The 23,317-nt window shown below is 40.2% G+C and overlaps 1 protein-coding gene and 1 non-coding gene across 2 annotated transcripts in view; both read right to left on the reverse strand.

Annotated features, from left to right (window-relative positions):
* The window catches only part of PCYT1B (phosphate cytidylyltransferase 1B, choline), a 137,941-nt gene that overhangs the window by 48,589 nt on the left and 66,035 nt on the right, over positions 1-23,317 (reverse strand). Inside the window, exons 4-5 of the mRNA XM_065900893.1 lie at positions 4,563-4,714; positions 1,228-1,306 (exon numbers count right to left, since the gene is read on the reverse strand). Of these exons, the coding sequence (XP_065756965.1) occupies positions 1,228-1,306; positions 4,563-4,714 (231 nt within the window). The remainder of the gene's footprint in view (positions 1-1,227; positions 1,307-4,562; positions 4,715-23,317) is intronic.
* On the reverse strand, positions 1,759-1,831 carry TRNAA-UGC (transfer RNA alanine (anticodon UGC)). The gene has a single exon. It is a non-coding gene; the product is annotated as a tRNA-Ala (tRNA).

A 23,317-nucleotide genomic window follows, 5' to 3' on the forward strand; every position in this document is an offset into this window, starting at 1 on the left:
GATCTGGGTTTATTTGTTTTTGTAAACTTCCACGTAAGCTGGTAAGAAACTACTGGAGAGTGAGAAGCTTGGATCACAATGGGAGGAAGAATAAAAGAAAACATGCTCCAGGGAAGGGAGAAGGTAAGTTCAGATAAGAGGTTAGCCTGAGACAGAAAACATACCCCTCTTCCTCTGGATGCAGTAGAGGAAGCAAGGATGCAAGGACGCAAGGAGTTATGGGTAAATCAGGGCAGGAAGGGGAAAAAGAGGAGGTAAATGTTACCAAGGAGCAACTGAGCATCCCACTGAGGCTAGAAACCACAGATCTTCTATGATGCCCAGGAGCGATTTCCCTGTAGTCAGAGCAGCGTAGGAGTACGAAGAGTACTTGATGAAGGAATTAATTCCGGGGAGCCCACAATGCGAGGAAACCTCCCTCTTTCCAGTCCCCCAGTAAGTCCCTGGGGCCAACCAGACTCTCTGACCTGAAGAGAAATGCCTAGTGACAAATGGGACGACTTCCAAAGCTCACGCACCATGTCTGCCTTCCATGACATCAGTTAACTGTTATCAGGAGGAAACAGGTGGCCGAGGAATGACAGTTGCCACTAATTTTTACTTGACTACCACAAATATTTATCCATTCTTTCTTTCTTTTTATTTTTTTTTTTGGCCTCTGCATGTGGTACCTGAGGATATTATTATCATGTGACAGGATGACCTATGGCAGGACTGGACTTGGGAGATGAGGAGTCCAGATCCTTAATTAGCCAGTCATCTGTATTCTTCTGGAAGGAACTTTCTTGGGAACATAGAGTAATTTCATTGTTAATGAGGAAAATGATTGCCCTTTAAACAACAGTGTCCGGGGAGGGGGATAAACTAGGAGTTTGGGATTAGCAGACACACTCCTGTATGTAAAACAGATAAACAACAAGGTCCTACTGTATAGCACAGGGAACTATATTTAATATCTTGTAATAATCTATAATGGAAAAGAATATTAAAAAGAATATATATATGTGTGTGTATATGTGTGTGTGTGTATATAACTGAATCACTTTGCTGTACACCAGAAACTAACACAACACTGTAAATCAATTATACTCCAATTAAAAAAATAAACAGGGTCCTGTGATTTTAGGTCGTGTGATGAACTCTAAAATCGAGCCTGAAACCCAGACGTCTCGTATTAGCCCTGATCACTATGCCGCAGGGGACAGGTGAGCACAGGACGACCCTCACCTGCTTCCTTTATATGCTTGTAAACATCATCAGAGCCAGCAGAGGAGTACGGAATGTCATCGTGGGCCACAAAGTCAATCTGTTGGAGAGAGAGAGGAGAGTGACATCAACACGGGGATGGGGCTGCGTGTCTGCAATTTGAAAATACATATTTTTTTTAGAACAAAGTAGTTGTAATTAAGCAGTTGAAATGAGCAGTTCAGAAGGCAGACTTGAATCCTTGACTGAAAGGTATTTCCAACTGTCTCTGTTTCCACGAGCTGATGGGAACTAGATTGGTTTCTCTCTTTTGCTGGTCCCTCTTTTCTCACCTCTGACAGTAGGTGTTTTTGGCCTTCTGTTCTTCTGCCTCTAAAATCTCTCCTTCAGACAATTCACTCATTCTTCAGATTTTAATCGCCTCTGCTACGAGGAGCCCAAATCCTCATTTCCTGTCCCACTGATGGCAATAGGCCCAGCCTCACATTTAAGACATATTTTATTTTATTTATTTATTTTTTTGTCCGTGCCACGCGGCCTGCAGGATCCTAGTTCCCCAACCAGGGATCGAACCCGTGCCCCCTGCGGTGCAAGCACAGAGTCCTAACCACTGGACCACCAGGGAATTCCCCCACTTAAGTCAGATTTTATATTGTAGAAATGAATTCACGTCTCTCTTCGCGTTTGATTCATACAACCACCTTGTGAGGCAGGTAGGGCAAGTATTACTATTTCAGTTGGGTCATACGGCTGCTGAAATGATAAAACTTGTCAAATTTGCCCAAAGTCACCCTTTCCTCTTTTGCCGGCCTTGCTGTCACTTTAAAAACCTGTCTGGAATTTTAATTCATCCTGAAAACTGGGGCCCCTTCCAAGGGCACCTCCATTTTCTAAGTTTATTTAGGCTCCAAACACCTTGGAATCAGCCTTTTTTCCCTACTTCCTTCACTCTCCATAGCACATAGGTCACAAGTTCCATTGGGGGTGTGTGTGTGTGTGTGTGTGTGTGTGTGTGTGTGTGTGTGTGTGTGTGTGTACATAAGTGCATACACCCATCACTTCCTCTCCATTGCTTATGCCAAATCCAGGGCCCCATCACCTGGATTATTAATACCAACTTGAACCTGCAGCCTCACTGCATGCAGGCTCTTTCCTCTCCAAGCCTTCCCTCTGTCACATGGTGGGGGCACCTCCTTAAACAGAATTTTCTTCTTGTCATCCTTGTGCCTACTGATCTTCACTAGTTCCTTGTTCTCCTCCTCCATCAAGTAAAAACTTCTTGCCTAACTTTCAAAGCCCTTTAACAAGGCTTCACTCCACCTTGAGACGTAGAGTAGCAGTTTAATTTTGCTGGGTATAGATTCCTGCCCCACCACTTACTAGCTATATAACTCATAATTTAGTGGTAAGGATTAAATCAGGATTTCTCAACCTTGCTACTAGTGACATTTTGAACTAGATAATTCTTTATTGGAGGGACTTCCCTGGTGGTGCAGTGGTTAAGAATTCACCTGCTGGGGCTTCCCCGGTGGCGCAGTGGTTGAGAGTCCACCTGACGATACAGGGGACACGGGTTCGTGCCCCGGTCCGGGAATATCCCACATGCCATGGAGCGGCTGGGCCCGTGAACCATGGCCGCTGATCCTGCGCGTCTGGAGCCTGTGCTCCGCAGCGGGAGAGGCCACGGCAGTGAGAGGCCCGCGTACCACACACACACAAAAAAAGAATCCACCTGCCAGTGCAGGGGACACGGGTTCGAGCCCTGGTCGGGGAAGATCCCACATGCCACGGAGCAACTAAGCCCGTGCGCCACAACTACTGAGCCTGCGCTCTAGAGCCCGCGAGCCACAACTACTGAGCCTGCACGCCACAACTACTGAAGCCCACGCACCTAGAGCCCATGCTCCGCAACAAGAGAAGCCACCTCAACGAGAAACCCGCGCGCCGCAACAAAGAGTAGCCCCCATCACTGCAACTAGAGAAAACCCGCGCACAGCAACGAAGGCCCAACGCAGCCAATAAATAAATAAAGTACATAAATTTACATATAAAAAAATTCTTTGTTGGAGGGGGAGAGTCTGTCCTGTGCATTGTAGGATGCTTAGTAGCACCCCTGTCCTTTACCCACTAGATGCCAGTAGCACCCCTTTAGTTATGATGCCCCAAAATGTTTCCAGGCCCTGTTAAATGTCCCTTGGGGGCAAACTTGCCCCCACTTGAGAATCACTGGATTAAATAATATAATTATGTAAAAGTGCTAAAAATAATAACTGGTACACAGCAAGTACTCAATAAATGTTATTATCATCAATTCTATTCTTCGTACTCAAACTTAGTTGTTCCTCGTCTCCAGTGTATGACAACAACAACGTCTCAGGGTAGCCATGAGATTGAATGTGATTCATGTAAGAGCAAAGCACTTAGCACAGGGCTGGGTACATGGAAAGTACTCGATAAATGGCAGCCATCATCAGCATCCCCATAATTCTGCACACAAGCTGAAGATACAATAGATGCTTAGTAAAAATGTGCTAGTGATTGCTGGAAGTAAATCATATTGGAGTTCTTCCTTTTTCTTTTTATTCTTGCTGGGAAATTGTCTGCTCTGCTATTACCCATGCACATTTATCAGTGTTCTCTATTCTCTCCTGCATCGTGAATTTAAAAATAGAAAACTCTTAGAACAGCTTAATCTTATTTTTTTGTACTGCTCATAAAAGGAAAGAAGAGCTCCTAATGTGGGGCTGGTAGGGAGATACAAAGCACATAATTTGATGCAGATCAAAAGGATTTCTTGTGTTTTCAACTAATAAAAATCTTCTATCAGTAGGAGTCTCAGGGTCACAAAATCAGAGATATACAGTTCTTTCCTTAAAGCCTGACCCCTGTCCCTCTGGATAAGATATGTGGTCATTTGTTCCATGAAAAATGATGCCTGTGGAACTCTAAGCATCAATAATAATGATGGTGATAATGATGATGACATTTTTGGAGCTCTTGCTTTGAGCCAGCCAGTGTTCCAAGGGTTTTACTAGATCTCATTAGATCCTCAAAACAGCACCCATTTTCTGGTTTAGGTAAGTGAGTGCGATATGTTGCTCAAGGTCCCACAGTTAAGAAGTTAAGCCACACGTGGACCTGAGTGGTCTAGCTCCAGAGACCACACTGAGGAAGTGGGATGCTGTTGGTCCCCAGATGTGGGCACAGGACAGGTGCTGCATCAAGTGACATCACATGACAGTGCCTGAAGTCACCTCTTTCCAAAATGAGAAGAGTCTTTGGACTTTCTGGGTATAAGCTGGAGAAACAGACGACTCCCTAATTCTGCTACTTAGAGAACGTGGAAGAGTAAGTACCTTGTGTTTTTCCAGAAACTCTGGCGTGAGTGTCCACGGAGCATCTCTGATGACTTCATCCACATAGCGACAGTGTCTCAGCGCTTCGTATCTCTCTGCTTCATTCATCACGGTGAAACCTTTGAATTTGTGGGTGAGGTCATCACTGCAAACTGAAAGAGGCAAATGCGTTAAATGCTGTTAGCTGGCCCAGGCCCTGCTCACAGCCATCCCAATACAGACATGGCTCCTTCGGCAAGACAAAGAACTCAGCCTTGCTAGGTGTGTGACATAATCAAACTCAGGGTTTTTTTTCTTTTTACCGGAACGAAGGATCAGGAAAGTGAAGCAAGCTGAAATCCCCTGGCAATTGAGAATTTCATATTAGTGTTAATTACAACTGCATTCTCCACTGTGGCTTTTATTAAAATTATTCTCCACGCTACCTAATGTGACTTTCACATCTTCTTATTTCCCTATCTCACCCTTCAGTGAACGTTACTATCCAGAAATAAAATGACCAAACGAACAGACAGAGAAGGCAGAACGAGAAGGACCAAGAGGCCTGAGTTACAGAACGTAAGAACAATCAGTTCCAATTCCTTTAACACATCATTGTACTTAGTAACCCAAGTGTGATTCACGTGCACGCACATGCACGTGCACGAACACACACACACACACGCGCACACACACGCACTTCTGTTCCCTGGAATGAGGTCCAGTCACTACACATTGGGCCACACGATCAAGAAGAGAAGGTCACGAAATAGAAGATCCGATCTAGCAGAGTTCATCCTTCCCACATGCCATCTTCTCTAGGTCTCGAGTTCCTGAATCCTCAAATGGGGATGGAACTATCCTCCACTATCAGCCTTAGAAAGGATTTTTTGAGGATTTATATAGAAGTGCTTTGAAATAAAGTGAGCAATAAATATTATTATCATATCCAGAATATATTTTTGTTGGCAAAAGCAGCTTTTCTACATGTCAGGAAGAGACGTCACTGTGGCTACAGTCCCTGTTTACCAATATCCCCGTCAGGGTCTTACTGCAGTCAGTCAGACTACCCTGACCACTCCTGAAGATGAGGGATTTTTTCCTTTAAGGTATTATGTACATACAATAACCTTACAAATGTTAAGTGTACAAGATACGTTTTAAAAACAAAAATACAGGGCTTCCCTGCCAATGCAGGGGACACGGGTTCGAGCCCTGGTCCAGGAAGATCCCACATGCCACAGAGCAACTAAGCCCGTGTGCCACAACTACTGAGCCTGCACTCTAGAGCCCGTGAGCCACAACTACTGAGCCCACGCGCTGCATCTACTGAAGCCCACGCACCTAGAGCCCGTGCTGCGCAACGAGAAGCCACCGCAATGAGAAGCCCGCGCACCACAATGAAGAGTAGCCCTCGCTCACCACAACTAGAGAAAGCCCGCACACAGCAACGAAGACCCAACACAGCCAAAAATACTAAATAAAATAAATTTATAAAAAAACAAAAACACAGTCATTTTGATGGAACCAAATCATGACCCACATCCAGAAACAAACCTGGCCAGAGAGTGAGTACAACCAACGGTTACACCCAGCATCCTCGGAAACCCTCCTACTGCAGCCCTCACACCCTCTGCAACCAACCCGTCAGCGAAACTGCTGGCTCCTTCACAGCGCACCGGAAGCCACGTTCCTCTCACCACCTTCACTGCTCCCTTCCCAGCCCATTCACCATCTCTACCCTGGATTACTACAGTGGCCCCCTAACTGGTCACTGGATTCCAGCCTGCCCCCAACCCCCAGCAGCCTGTTCTCATTGGCCTGAATGATCCCATTAAAACCTGTCAGATTACATCATCCCCAAGATCCGAACCCTTCCCATCTCCCTCAGGGTAAAAGCCAAACTCCTCCAGAAGCCTACAGGCCCCTACAAGATCCACATCTCCCTCAGCCCATTCCTTGCCTCTCTGACTGCATCTCCTATTGTGTGCCAGACCCTGGCCTCCTTATTTCCTGAAACCACCAGGAATACTCCCACTGAGATCAGGGCTTTGCACTTCCTGTTCCGCAAACCTGGACCAGTTGTGCTCCAAATATCCATAGCGCTCACCCCCTCTCCTCCCTCAAGGCTTCCCCAACCACCCTATTCTAAATTGGGATCCGCCCCCACCACTGGCAGGCCCCACCCCTCCTAACTTCTTGCTATGGCGCTCACCATCATATAACTGTCTCATTCGTTTGTTGTTGGTGTTTCTCTATTAAAATATAGCTCCCTGAGGACAGGGACTTTTGTCTGTTTTATTTTCTGATGGCCCATAGTAGGCTCTTAACAACTACTTGTTGAATGAATTAACAATGCTTGATACACACAGATGCTCAATAAAGGTTTACTAGGATTTAAGATAAAAGGTATATATTTACCTGCAGGTACATTTCAACATACATGCAAATAAAAGACTACTGTGTCTCTCGATACACGTGTATGTCTATATATCTCCTATACATACTTCCTGTGATGATGTATAGACATATGTAGAATGCAATACAACACAGAAAACATTGTAGTGCCTTACATGACCAAAACACCATCAACCACACGGCAGGCTCAAAAACCTTGGTAAGTATTAGAATCACCTAAGGAGCTTGTTAAAGATGCCCAGGCTCCACTCAAGGTTTTGATTCAATGGGTGCTATGGTCTAAATGTGTCCCCCCAAAATGCATATGTTGAAATCTTAACTCCCAAAGATGATGACATTAGGAGGTGGGCCTTTGGGAGATACTTAGGTCATAAGGGTGGAACCCTCATAAATGGGATTAGTGCCTTAAAAAGGAGGCCCCAGAGAGCTCCCTAGCCCCTCTCACCATGTAAGAAAACAGTGAAAAGGTGCCAGCTATGAATCAGTAAGCTGGCCCTCACCAGAAGACCATGTTAGCACTTTGATCTTAGACTTCTCAGCCTCCAGAATGATGAGAAATAGACTTCTGTTGCTTTGAGCTACCCAGTCTGTGGTATCTTGTCCTAGCAGCCTGAACGGACTAAGACAGTAGGTCTGGAGCGGGGTCCAGGCAGCTCTATTTTTGACAAGCTTCAGGGATGATTCTGAGGCATACAACATTTGAAAGCCCCTAAAGCATATTATGAACATCTTGAGTAAAGAGCCCAGCCTGTGTTTGAATCACCCATCATGCCCAGCTTGGTGGGTGGGTGGTGGTTAGTAGGGCCATAATGACTATGTTATGTATTGATTCACTGAATGCATTGGTTTTGACTCCATAAATAAGAATTATTTATGGGCCAACCTATACAATTAAAAAATTGATCTATGGCTTTTGAAATGTTCTTAAAAGACTTTACGTTTTTAAAAGACTAAAGGATTTTATTAAAACAGTACCTCAAGAATTGTATTAAGCAAAAAATGGATTTCAGATCCATCAATTTTCTATTTTAAACAACAGAAAACTAGGCCGAACCATATCCTCCCCCCCATTTTGAACCTGCACCCGAGCAATTTGGTGTAACTTCGAGATGACGGAGATAACGGCCTCTTGACAGAGCAGAGAGAAAACCACCAACCTGTTTATGCTGACATGGGGTCCTATCTTCATCTCCCAGGAGTGACCGCAAGAAGCAGCTGAACGTGCTGACCAGTTACTGTCTAAACAGTAATTGCGCCCAAAGCGGCACTGTTGTTCCCCAGTCTTGGCAAACGCACCCTGACAACCAGATGGAGAACTCTGAGCAATGGTGTTCCGTGGAAGAATTCAAAAAATCACTGTCTTTTCCCTGTCCCCACTTCATGCGCATGCCCGGTTTCTCGGTACAAACTCGCCCGCAGAAGCTGTGAAGTTCAAGCTGCTGGTAGACAACCTGTCTTTCTGGCTGCGGTTTTCCCAACTTGGGGGAATTCCGTAAGGAAGAAGACAGACAGAAGATTCCTCCACAGGAAGAAGAGGTCAAAGTTCGGGGGGACGGTCCCACCAGCAGGGCCTCAGGAGGGGTGAGGACACTGGGGTTCACCTGGGCACAGACCGCCGGGGCCTCACCTTCCACAGAAACAGTGGACTTGCTCCTTCCTAGCAATTCTGTGGGCTCAGTTGACGAGGGCAGTGCAGAAACGGTGCTGGGCTGGAGACTGCAAGCCCCTCTCCTGTCTCTGTAAACATTTCAGAATCTTGTTTGACTCTGGGGAGGCGAAGGGACCCCAACAAGGACCGAGACTGAATCTCCCACCAGTCAGGCAAAATGGAGTCTTAGAGGAATATTTAATTTCAATTAAGACACAATAGAGCATAAGCCCACATTTACAGAGTACTATTTATGTCTACTATAGAGGGAATGGTATTTCTATGGCTGTTACCTTTTTATTCCCCTCCTGTGAGGCAGAAGTCAGTATGTGGTGACTCATACCCTTAAAAAAAAATTTCCAGGAAAAAAATCTCTGATCTATTCAATAAATTTTAATTTCTTGTCTTGTTTTTAAATGACATGAGCTTTTAAAACAAAATGGAGGGAAAAAAAGGCATTACAACTGGATAGTTTCAATTCACTAAAATAATGCCCACAGGAGAAGTTTGCATAAAAAATTTTCAAATTATTACTGACTACATGCTTAAAAATTAAAAATGCAGGTATTATAATCATAGTGCAAAAATCATGGTAGTTTGTGGTAGCCGTTACTGCCGAAGGTTGGTAAGTAGACTGTAGTACCTCCAGTTACCACAAGTTCTGGTCTTTGAATCCATTATTTCTGCCAAATACTAAGTATTTCAACTGTACCTGTCTGTGCACTTGCCCCGGCCAGAGTGATTTCATGAGCAAAGCCCTTGCTCCACCCAAGGAAATTCCTACAACAAACCTACCTGCAGATGTAAGGGGGCCCACAATTAATATAGCAGGTTCTTTCAACTCACTGTAACCAGTTTATCTGCTAACTATATACATAATATTAAGAGCTAGCCTTTCAACCAACAACACAGAATACCTATTTTAAAGGACCCTCTAAATTTCCTCCCTATAGAATTTTCTGCCATTAAGCTGTTTTGTCAAACTCAAGAAAGACAGTCTAAGGTACTCTTCAAACTAGGGTACACATACCCTTGGGGATATGTAAAGGCTTTTCAAGAGGTATCCAAGCACTGGCAGTTTTAAAGGAATTGATTTCCAGATCCTCAGCTTCCAAGGGTACCCCTTCCTAAAATTAATGGGTCAGAGAAAGCCTCTGTGTCCAAAACCAACCTTACTCTACTTCACCAAAGAAAGCATCATGCAAACCTTACTACCTGCATTGCTAGGGGCAGGGAATTAAATCCTGAGGTCAAACCAAATGGAAACCTCGTTTAATGACTATTCAAAGAACTATGAACCTATAAAAGCTTCCTGTCTTTCTCCTTCTTGCATACATTTCTGTTATAGGTGAAGTTGAAAGTTAGAAACTAAATATGGTAGAGTGAAGAATAATGCAAATTTTTACCGAACAACTTTGCCTCTACCTTCTCCCAACTATTATCAAAGGATGCAAGGATCTTGAGGGATAAGGCCCACGAATTCAAAGCAAAAGGAGCACTGGAAAGAAATACTGAATGATAAAAATTGCTTTTTCATGTAGTTAAGGGTAAGCATTTTTCCAGCTCTTCTCAATGCTTATACTGAATCCTGAAAATGCCTTTTCCCTTGTAGTTAAGGCATAGCAGTTTTTCCACTACTCACTTCAAAATCACTTCAATAAATCAAAGCTGTATAGGCTGGTACTGCTGCTTCTTAGAAATACAACTGGAATATTTTTCTGGAATTGTCAAATGTTTCAAAGTACATTGGAATAAACACATGGATAAAATATTTATAAGCTTTTTTCTCAGACTTCATATATATTATTTAAAAAGGAAGTTAAATATCTATTGTATCAACTCACATCATATTTATTCCATTTACAGATAACCTTTCTCCCATTTCATCTTCTAAATGTTTATTATTTCCTACCTCCTCATAACACAGAATAAAAGATCTATGCCAAATTACTTTTTGGTAGTATATGCCCTTTTCTATCCTCGAGTACATAGGAAAAGTATCTAATAAAGGGTTAGATATAACCTAACTTAAACTAACCTTTTAATAGATACCCAGGGTATCTAACAAAGATAAGTTATTTCTGATTTTTACATTGGATTTTATTTAATTATTCCCCAAAGCCAAACACCAGTTTGATACACACATATACCAATATTTAGACAAGGAATAACATGTCTTTTTAAAAATCATACTCCTTTTCTTATAAATATCATATAATTTTATGTATAAATTATGTTGTATTACTATAAATTAAGGATATTGATTTATTTTTGTAACTTTTTATCTTCTTTGTAACTTGTTATATTAGATCTACATCATTTTAATCTTGACTGATTCTTTTTCTGTTTTTTTTTGACTGATTCTTTTTTATACAATGGATTCTATAATTCATTTCTCAATGGTTTTTATAAAGCTTCTTGAAATAATTAATACATTTGAACTGAAAAGACTTTGTCTTAGTTTCTAGGGTTTTAGTAGGTTTGACAATGAGGACTGGTTTTGCCAATTAAGTTAGATGGTATTTTCTGCAAATTTGCTAAATTTGCTAAAACTGCAGCCCCAAGGTGTGTGTGTGTGTGTGTGTGTGTGTGTGTGTGTGTGTGTGTGTGTTTTAAGTTTCTAAGCAAATGATAAATGCATTTTATCAAAAATTATTGGATTGGCAATGGTGTAATGAAATTACCAATATTTCTATTTCCCCAACCCTTTCTGAGTATATCTGGTTGAATAGGTTGCTTTTAAGTAACAGTGTAAGGGTTATAATTAAGAGTCGTTTGATAAGTCTTGGTAAAGCCTTTGTGTTATACTGCCTAGAAAGGGAAAAAGCAAATTATTCTAATAGCTTGGAAGCATATCTTTTTCCAGGTCACATCATTTCTAATCCACTGCCTAACAAGAAATTTGAAAGAGGATCTTAACAAATTATCACTTGATAGACCATTAAAATTATTTTGATGACAATGATAAATTATTTTTGTGATATTTGACAAATAACTTATGAGTTCAAAGATTGAGTGGTATCTCTGTAACAAACTTCCTCCATTTCCATCTAAATATTTCTGTGAACAAAATATTTTAGCACTTACATCTGTAACAAAGAAAAAGAGGAATAAAAGCAATGTTAAACACTGTCTCATTCTAGCAGTAATATATTCATCCACAAAAATATCCATCTACAATTTCTTCTCAATCATTCAAAAGAAGCCAGAGGGTTAAAAAAAAACAAAACAAAAACAGGAATTCCCTGGCTGTCCACTGGTTAGGTGTCCACACACAGGTTCAATCCCTGGCTGGGGAAGTAGGATCCCACGTGCCATGTGGCCAAAAAAACCCCAAAAAACAAAAATACACCTTACCTATAGAGGAGCGAGGATAAAAATTACATTGGACACCCTCACAGAAACAAGGCAAACGAGCAGTGAGTGAAGTGGGGAAAAGCAACAAATAACATGCAAGGGAACTCCCATAAGGTTATCAGCTGATTTCTCAGCAGAAACTCTGCAGGCCAGAAGGGAGCAGCACAATATATTTAAAGTGATGAAAGGGAAGAACTTACAACCAAGAATACTCTACCCAGCAAGGCTCTCATTCAGATTCGATGGAGAAATCAAAAGCTTTACAGACAAGCAAAACCTAAGAGAATTCAACATCACCAGACCAGCTTTGCAACAAATGCTAAAGGAATTTCTCTAAGAAGAGAAGGCCACAACTAGAAACAAGAAAATTACAAATGGAAAAGCTCACTGGTAAAGGCAAACATACAGTAAAGGTAGGAAATCATTTATGAACAAATATAATATCAAAACCAGCAATTGTGAGAAGAGGAGAGCACAAATGCAGGATATTGGAAATGTATTTGACATTAAAAGATCAGCAACTTGGGCTTCCCTGGTGGCGCAGTGGTTGAGAGTCTGCCTGCCGATGCAGAGGACGTGGGTTCGTGCCCCGGTCCAGGAGGATCCCACATACCGCGGAGCGGCTGGGCCCGTGAGCCATGGCCGCTGAGCCTGCGCGTCCGGAGCCTGTGCTCCGCAACGGGAGAGAGGCCACAACAGTGAGAGGCCCGCGTAGCGCAAAAAAAAAAAAAAAAAAAAAAAAAAAAAAAGATCAGCAACTTAAAACGATCTTGTTGGGCTTCCCTTGTGGCGCAGTGGTTAAGCATCTGCCTGCCAATGCAGGGGACACGGGTTCAAGCCCTGGTCCGGGAAGATCCCACATGCCATGGAGCAACTAAGCCCGTGCACCACAACTACTGAGCCTGCACTCTAGAGCCCGCGTGCTACAGCTACTGAAGCCTGCACACCTAGAACCCATGCTCTGCAACAAGAGAAGCCACCGCAATGAGAAGCCCGCGCACTGCAACGAAGAGTAGCCCCTGCTCGCCATAACTAGAGAAAGCCTGTGTGCAGCAACAAAGACCCAACGCAGCCAAAAATAAATAAATAAAATTTTAAACAACAACAACAATCTTGTTTATGTAGAGACTGCTACTATATCAAAACCTCATGGTAACTGCAAACTGAAAATCTACAATAGATACACACACAAAGAAGAAAAAGGAATCCAAACACAACACTAAAGTTAGTCATCAAATCACAAGAGGAGGGAACAAAACAGAAAGGGAAGAAAAAAGACCTACAAAAACAAATCCAAAACAGTTAACAAAATGGTAATAAGAACATACATAATAATAATTATCTTAAACATAAACAGATTAAATGCTCTAACCAAAAGACATAGATGGCTAAATGGATACAAAAAACAAGACCTATATATACGCTGTATACAAGAGATCCACTTCAGATCTAGGGACACATACAGACTGAAACTGAGAGGATGGAAAAAGGTATTCCATGCAAATGGAAATCAGAAGAAAGCTGGAGTAGCAATACTCATCTCAGACAAAATAGACATTAAAGACTGTACCAAGAGACACAGAAAGACACTACATAATCATCAAGGGCTCAATCCAAAAAGAAGACTTAACAATCGTAAATATATATGCACCCACCATAGGAGCACCTCAATATATAAGGCAAATACTAACAGCCATAAAAGAAGAAATCGACAGTAACACAATAATAGTGGGGGACGTTAACACCCCACTTTTATCAATGGACAGATCATCCAGGGAGAAAATCAATAAGGAAATGCAGGCCTTAAATGACACATCAGACCAGATAGACTTCATTGCTATTTATAGAGCATTCTATCCCAAAGCAACAGAATACACATTCTTCTCAAGTGCACATGGAACATTCTCCAGGATTGATCACATGTTGGGCCACAAGGCAAACCTTGGCAAAATTAAGAATATTGAAATCATATCAAGCATCTTTTCTGACCACAATGCAATGAGATTAGAAATCAACTACAAGAAAAAAAACTGTAAAAAATACAAACACATGGAGGCTAAAAAAATACACTACTCAATAACCAAGAGATCACTGAAGAAATCAAAGAGGAAATCAAAAAATACCTAGAAACAACACGACGATCCAAAACCTATGGGATGCAGCAAAAGCAGTTCTAAGAGGGAAGTTTACAGCGATACAATCTTATCTCAGGAAACAAGAAAAATCACAAATAAACAACCTAAACTTACACCTAAAGCAACTAGAGAAAGAACAAACAAAACCCAAAGTTAGCAGAAACAATGAAACCATAAATATCAGAGCATAAATAAATGAAATAGAAATGAGGAAAACAATAGAAAAGATTGATGAAACTAAAAGATGGCTCTTCGAAAAGATAAACAAAATTTATAAACCTTTAGCCAGACTCAGCAAGAAAAAAGGAGAGGGCTCAAATCAATAAAATTAGAAGTGAAAAAGGAGAAGTTACAATGAACACCAAAGAAATACAAAGGATCACAAGAGACTACTACAAGCTACTATACATTAATAAAATGGACAACCTGGAAGAAATGGACAAATTCTTAGAAAGGTACAATCTCCCAAGACTGAACCAGGAAGAAACAGAAAATATAAACAGACCAATCACAAGTACTAAATTTAAACCGCGATTAAAAAACTCCCAACAAACAAAAGTCCAGGACCAGATGACTTCACAGGTGAATTCTATCAAACATTTAGAGGCGCGTTAACACCTATGCTTCTAAAACTATTCCAAAAAATAGCAGAGGAAGGAATACTCCCAAACTCATTCTGTGAGGCCACCATCACCCTGATACCAAAACCAGACAAAGATAACACAAAAAAAATTATAGGCCATGATATCTCATTGTAGTTTTGATTTGCATTTCTCTAATGATTAATGATGTTGAGCATTCTTTCATGTGTTTGTTGGCATTCTGTATATCTTCTTTGGAGAAATGTCTGTTTAGGTCCTCTGCCCATTTTTGGATGGGGTTGTTTGTTTTTTTGTTATTGAGCTGCATGAGCTGCTTGTAAATTTTGGAGATTAATCCTTTGTCAGTTGCTTCATTTGCAAATATCTCACACCAGTCAGAATGGCCATCATCAAAAAATCTAGAAACGATAAATGCTGGAGAGGGTGTGGAGAAAAGGGGACACTCTTGCACTGCTGGTGGGAATGTGAATTGGTTCAGCCACTATGGAGAACAGTATGGAGGTTCCTTAAAAAACTACAAATAGAATTACCATATGACCCAGCAATCCCACTACCGGGCATATACCCTGAGAAAACCAAAATTCAAAAAGAGTCATGTACCAAAATGTTCATTGCAGCTCTATTTACAATAGCCCGGAGATGGAAAGAACCTAAGCGCCCATCATCAGACGAATGGATAAAGAAGATGTGGCACATATACACAATGGAATATTACTCAGCCTTAAAAAGAAATGAAATTGAGTTATTTGTAATGAGATGGATAGACCTAGAGTCTGTCATACAGAGTGAAGTAAGTCAGAAAGAAAAAGACAAATACCGTATGCTAACGCATATATATGGAATTTAAGGGGAAAAAAATGTCATGAAGAACCTAGGGGTAAGACAGGAATAAAGACGCAGACCTACTGGAGGACGGACTTGAGGATATGGGGAGGGGGAAGGGTGAGTTTTGACAGGGCGAGAGAGAGTCATGGACATATACACACTAACAAATGTAGTAAGGTAGATAGCTGGGGGAAGCAGCCGCAAGGCACAGGGATATTAGCTCGGGGCTTTGGGACAGCCTGGAGGGGTGGGATGGGGAGAGTGGGAGGGAGGGAGACGCAAGAGGGAAGACATATGGGAACATATGTATATGTATAGCTGATTCACTTTGTTATAAAGCAGAAACTAACACACCATTGTAAAGCAATTATACCCCAATAAAGATGTTTAAAAAAAAAAAATTATAGGCCAATATCACTGATGAACACAGATGCAAAAATCCTCAACAAAATACTAGCAAACAGAATCCAACAGCACATTAAAAGGATCATACACCATGATCAAGTGGGATTTATCCCAGGGATGCAAGGATTTTTCAATATCTGCAAATCAATCAATGTGATACACCACATCAACAAATTGAGGAATAAAAACCATATAATCATCTCAATAGATGCAGAAAGAGCTTTTGACTAAATTCAACACCAATTTATGATAAAAACTCTCCAGAAAGTGGGCATACAGGGAACATACCTCAACATAATTAAGGCCATATATGACAAACCTACAACTAACATCATACTCAACAGTGAAAAACTGAAAGCATTTCTTTAAGATCAGGAACAAGACAAGGATGTACACTCTCGCCAGTTTTATTCAACACAGTTTTGAAAGTCCTAGCCACGGCAATCAGAGAAGAAAAAGAAATACAAGGAATGCAAACTGGAAAAGAAGAAGTAAAAATGTCACTGTTTGCAGATGACATGATACTATACGTAGAAGATCCTAAAGATGCTACCAGAAAACTACTAGAGCTCATCAATGAATTCAGTAAAGTTGCAGGATACAAAATTATAACACAGAAATCTGTTCATTTCTACATACTGACAACAAAAGATCAGATGTTCTTGGATTAGAAGAATCAATATTGTCAAAATGACTATACTACCCAAGGCAATCTACAGATTCAATGCAATCCCTATCAAATTACCAATGGCAGGACTTCCGTGGTGGTCCAGTGGTTAACACTGCATGCTCTCAATGCAGGGGGCCCGGATTTGATCCCTGGTCAGGGAATTAGATCCCGCATGCTTCAACTATAGGATCCCATATGCTGCAACCAAAAGATCCTGCCTGCCGCAACTTAAAAAGATCCAACATGACACAAAGAAGATGCCACACGCTGCAACTAAGACCCAGCACAGCCAAATTAATACATATATTTTTTTAAATAAAGTCATCCAGTAGCCTTTAAAAACATTACCAATGGCATTTTTCACAGAACTAGAACAAAAAAATCTTAAAATTTGTACAGAGACACAAAAGACTCTGAATAGCCAAAGCAATCTTGAGAAAGAAAATGGAGCTGGAGGAATCAGGCTCCCTGACTTGAGACTATACTACAAAGCTACAGTCACCAAAACAGTATGGTACTAGCACTAAAACAGAAATATAGATCGATGGAACAGGATAGAAAGCCCAGAAATAAAGCCACGCACCTATGGTCAATTAATCTACAACAAAGAAGGCAAGACTACACTATGAAGGAAAGACAGTCTCTTCAGTAAATGGCCCTAGGAAAACTGGACAGCTACATGTAAAAGAATGAAATTAGGACACTCCCTACACCATACACAGAAATAAACTTAACATGGATTAAAGACCTAAATGTATGACTGGATACTATAAAACTCTGAGAGGAAAACATAGGCAGATCACTCTTTGACATAAATCGCAGCAACATCTCTTTCGATCCATCTCCTAGAGTAATGGGAACAAAACCAAAAATAAACAAATGGGACCTGGGATTTCCCTGGTGGCACGGTGGTTAAGAATCCGCCTGCCAATGCAAGGGACACAGGTTCCATCCCTGGTCCAGGAAGATCCCACATGCTGCAGAGCAACTAAGCCCGTGTGCCACAGATACTGAGCCTGCACTCTAGAGCCCATGCTCTGCAACAAGAGAAGCCACTGCAATGAGAAGGCCATGCACCACAACAAAGAGTAGCCCCTGCATGCCATAACTGGAGAAAGCCCACATGCAGAAATAAAGACCTCACGCACCCAAACATAAATAATAAATTAATTAATTATTTTTAAAAATGGGACCTAATCATACTAAAAAGCTTTTACAGAGCAAAAGAAGCCATAAACAAAATGAAGAGACAACCCAGAGAATGGGAGAAAATATTTGCAAACAATGCGACCGACAAGGAATTGGTCTCCAAAATTTACAAACAGTTTATGCGGGTCAATATCAAAAAAACCGAACAACTCAATCAAAAAATGTGCAGAAGATGTAAAAAGACATCTCTCCAAAGAAGACATACAGATGGCTGAGAGGCACTTAACATCACTAATTATTAGAGAAATGCAAATCAAAACTACAATGACATATCACCTCACACCAGTGAGAATGGCCATCACTAAAACGTCTACAAATAACAAATGCTGGAGAGGATGTGGAGAAAAGGGAACCCTCCCACACTGCTGGTGGGAATGTAAATTCGTACAGTCACTATGGAGAACAGTATGGAGGTTCCTTGAGAAACTAAAAACAGAGCTACCGTATGGTCCAGCAATCCCACTCCTGGGCATATATCTAGAGAAAAACATGGTTTGAAAGGATACATGTACCCCAATGTTCATTGCAGAAGCAATCTAAATATCCATTGACAGATGAATGGATAAAGAAAATGTGGTACATGTATACAATGGAATATTATTCAGCCATCAAAAACAGTGAAATAATGGCATTTGCAGCAACATGGATGGACCTGGAGACTATCATACTAAGTGAAGTAAGTCAGACAAAGAAAGACAAATATCATATGATATTGCTTATATGTGGAATCTTAAAAAAATGATACAAATGAACTTATTTACAAAACAGAAACAGACTCACAGACTTAGAGAAGGAACTTACGGTTACTGGGGGAAAGGGTTGCAGTGATAGATTGCGACTTTGGTATTTATATGTACACACTGCTATATTTAAAATAAAAAACCAACAGGGACCTGCTATACAGCACAGGGAACTCTGCTCAATATTCTGTAATAACCTAAATGGGAAAAATATTTGAAAAACAACAGATACATGTATATGTATAACTGAATCATTTTGTTGTACACTTGAAACTAACACAACACTGTTAATCAACTATAATCCAATATAGATCCACCAGAGGGCAGACAGCAGAAGCAAGAAGAACTACAATCCTGCAGCCTGTGGAACAAAAACCAAATTCACAGAAAAACACACAAGATGAAAAGGCAGAGGGCTATGTACCAGATGAAGGAACAAGATAAAACCCCAGAAAAACAACTACATGAAGTGGAGATAGGCAACCTTCCAGAAAAAGAATTCAGAATAATGATAGTGAAGATGATCCAGGACCTCGGAAAAAGAATGGAGGCAAAGATCGAGAAGATGCAAGAAATGTTTAACAAAGACCTAGAAGAATTACAGAACAAACAAACAGAGATGAACAATACAATAACTGAAATGAAAACTACACTAGAAGGAATCAATAGCAGAATAACTGAGGCAGAAGAACGGATAAGCGACCTTGAAGACAAAATGGTGGAATTCACTGCTGTGGAACAGAATACAGAAAAAAGAAGGAAAAGACATGAAGACAGCCTAAGAGACCTCTGAGACAACATTAAACGCAACAACATTCGCAGTATAGGGTTCCCAGAAAGACAAGACAGAGAGAAAGGACCAGAGAACATATTTGAAGAGATTATAGTCAAAAACTTCCCTAACATGGGAAAGGAAATAGCCACCAAAGTCCAAGAAGGGCAGCGAGTCCCATACAGGACAAACCCAAGGAGAAACACGCCAAGACACATGGTAATCAAATTGGCAAAAATTAAAGACAAAGAAAAATTATTGAAAGCAGCAAGGGAAAAATGACAAATAACATACAAGGGAACTCCCATAAGGTTAACAGCTGATTTCTCAGCAGAAACGCTACAAGCCAGAAGGGAGTGGCATGATATACTTAAACTGATGAAAGGGAAGAAACTACAGCCAAGATTACTCTACCCAGCAAGGATCTCATTCAGATTCGAGGGAGAAATCAAAAGCTTTAGAGATAAGCAAAAGCTAAGAGAATACAGTGCCACCAAACCAGCTCTACAACAAATGCTAAAGGAACTTCTCTAAGTGGGAAACACAAGGGAAGAAAAGCCCCAACAAAAACCAACCCAAAACAATTAAGAAAATGGTCATAGGAACATACATATTGATAATGACCTTAAACGTGAATGAATTAAATGCTCCAACCAAAAGACACAGGCTTGCTGAATGGATACAAAAACAAGACCCATATATATGCTGTCTACAAGAGACCCACTTCAGACCTAGGGACACATATAGACTGAAAGTGAGGGGATGGAAAAAGATATTCCAAGCAAATGGAAATCAAAAGAAAACTGGAATAGCAATACTCATATCAGATAAAATAGACTTTAAAATAAAGACTATTACAAGACATAAAGAAGGACACTATATAATGAGCAAGGGATCAATCCAAGAAGAAGATTTAACAATTATAAATATATATGCACCCAACATAGGAGCACCTCAATACATAAGGCAACTCCTAACAGCTATAAAAAAGGAAATCGACAGTAACACAAAAACAGTGGGGGATTTTAACACCTGACTTACACCAATGGACAGATCATCCAAACTGAAAATAAATAAGGAAACACAAGCTTTAAATGACACAAAAGACCAGATAGATTTAATTGATATTTATAGGACATTCCATTCAAAAAAAAGCACATTACACTTTCTTCTCAAGTGTGCACAGAACATTCTACAGGATAGATCACATCTTGGGTCATAAATCAAGCCTCAGTAAATTTAAGAAAAATGAAATCATATCAAGCATCTTTTCTGACCACAACGCCATGAGATTAGAAATGAATTACAGGGGGAAAAAACGTAAAAAACACAAACACATGGAGGCTAAACAATACGTTACTAAATAACCAAGAGATCAGTGAAGAAATCAAAGAGGAAACCAAAAAATACCTAGAGACAAATGACAATGAAAACACGACGATCCAAAACCTATGGGATGCAGCAAAAGCAGTTCTAAAAGGGAAATTTATAGCTATACAAGCCTACCTTAATAAACAAGAAAAATCTCAAATAAACAATCTAACCTTACACCTAAAGGAACTAGAGAAAGAAGAACAAACAAAACCAAAGATAGCAGAAGGAAAGAAATCATAAAGATCACAGCAGAAATAAATGAAATAGAAACAAAATAACAATAGCAAAGATCAATAAAACTAAAAGCTGGTTCTTTGAGAAGATAAACAAAATTGATAAACCATTAGCCAGACTCATCCAGAAAAAAAGGGAGAAGACTCAAATCAATAGAATTAGAAATGAAAAAGGAGAAGTTACAACAGCACCGCAGAAATGCAAAGCATCCTAAGACACGACTACAAGCAACCCTATGCCAATAAAATGGACAACCTGGAAGAAATGGACAAACTCTTAGAAAGGTATAACCTTCCAAGACTGAACCAAGAAGAAACAGGAAATATGAACAGACCAATCACAAGTAATGAAATTGAAACTGTGATTAAAAATCTTCCAACAAACAAAAGTCCAGGACCAGATGGCTTCACAGGTGAATTCTATCAAACATTTAGAGAAGAACTAACACCCATCCTTCTCAAACTCTTCCAAAAAATTGCGGAGGAAGGAACACTCCCAAACTCATTCTATGAGGCCACCATCACCCTGACACCAAAACCAGACAAAAATACTACAGAAAAAGAAAATTACAGACCAATATGGCTCATGGATATAGATGCAAAAATCCTCACCAGAATACTAGCAAACAAAATCCAACAACACATTAAAAAGATCATACACCATGATCAAGTGGGATTTATCCAGGGATGCAAGGATTCTTCAACATATGCAAATCAATCAATGTGATACACCGTATTAACAAATTGAAGAATAAAAACCATATGATCATCTCAATAGATGCAGAAAGAGCTTTTGACTAAATTCAACACCAATTTATGATAAAAACTCTCCAGAAAGTGGGCATACAGGGAACATACCTCAACATAATAAAGGCCATATATGACAAACCCACAGCAAATATCATTCTCAATGGTGAAAAACTGAAAGCATTTCTTCTAAGATCAGGAACAAGACAAGGATGTCCACTCTCACCACTATTATTCAACATAGTTTTGGAAGTCCTAGCCACGGCAATCGGAGAAGAAAAAGAAATAAAAGGAATACAAATTGGAAAAGAAGAAGTAAAACTGTCACTTTTTGCAAATGACATGATACTATAGATATAGAATCCTAAAGATGCCACCAGAAAACTACTAGAGGTAATCAATGAATTTGGTAAAGTAGCAGGATACAAAATTAATGCACAGAAATCTCTTGCATTACTATACATTAATGATGAAAAATCTGAACAAGAAATTAAGGAAACACTCCCATTTACCATTGCAACAAAAAGAATAAAATACCTAGGAATAAACCTACCTAGGGAGGCAAAAGACCTGTATGCAGCAAACTATAAGACGCTGATGAAAGAAATTAAAGATGATACCAACAGATGGAGAGATATACCATGTTCTTGTATTGGAAACATCAATATTGTGAAAATGACTATACTATCCAAAGCAATCTACAGATTCAATGCAATCCCTATGAAATTACTACTGGTATTTTTTACAGAACTAGAACAAATCATCTCAAAATTTGTATGGAGATACAAAAGACCCCCAATAGCCAAAGCAGTCTTGAGGGAAAACAATGGCGCTGGAGGAATCAGATGCCCTGACTTTGGACTATACAACAAAGCTACAGTAATCAAGACAATATGGTACTGGCACAAAAACAGAAACATAGATCAATGGAACAAGATAGAAAGCCCAGAGATAAACCTATGCACCTATGGTCAACTAGTCTATGACCAAGGAGGCAAGGATATACTATGGAGAAAAGACAATCTCTTCAATAAGTGGTGGTGGGAAAACTGGACAGTTACATGTAAAAGAATGAAATTAGAACACTCCCTAACACCATACAGAAAAATGAACTCAAAATGGATTAGAGACCTAAATGTAAGACTGGACACTATAAAACTCTTAGAGGAAAACACAGGAAGAACACTCTTTGATGTAAATGACAGCAAGATCGTTTTGATCCACCTCCTAGAGTAATGGAAATGAAAACAAAAATAAACAAATGGGACCTAATGAAACTTACAAGCTTTTGCACAGCAAAGGAAACCATAAATAAGACAAAAAGACAACCCTCAGAATGGGAGAAAATATTTGCAAATGAATGAACAAAGGATTAATCTCCAAAATATATAAACAGCGCACACAGCTTAATATTTAAAAAACCAACAACCCAATCCAAAAATGGGCCAAAGACCTAAACAGACATTTTTCCAAAGAAGACATACAGGTGGCCAAGAAGCACATGAAAAGCTACTCAACATCACTAATTATTAGAGAAATGCAAATCAAAACTACAATGCAGTATCACCTCACACCAGTTAGAATGGGCATCATCAGAAAATTTACAAACAACAAATGCTGGAGAGGGTGTGGAGAAAAGGG

The sequence above is a fragment of the Phocoena phocoena genome, chromosome X (genome assembly GCF_963924675.1).
Source record: "Phocoena phocoena chromosome X, mPhoPho1.1, whole genome shotgun sequence".
In the NCBI taxonomy this organism is placed as follows: domain Eukaryota; kingdom Metazoa; phylum Chordata; class Mammalia; order Artiodactyla; family Phocoenidae; genus Phocoena; species Phocoena phocoena.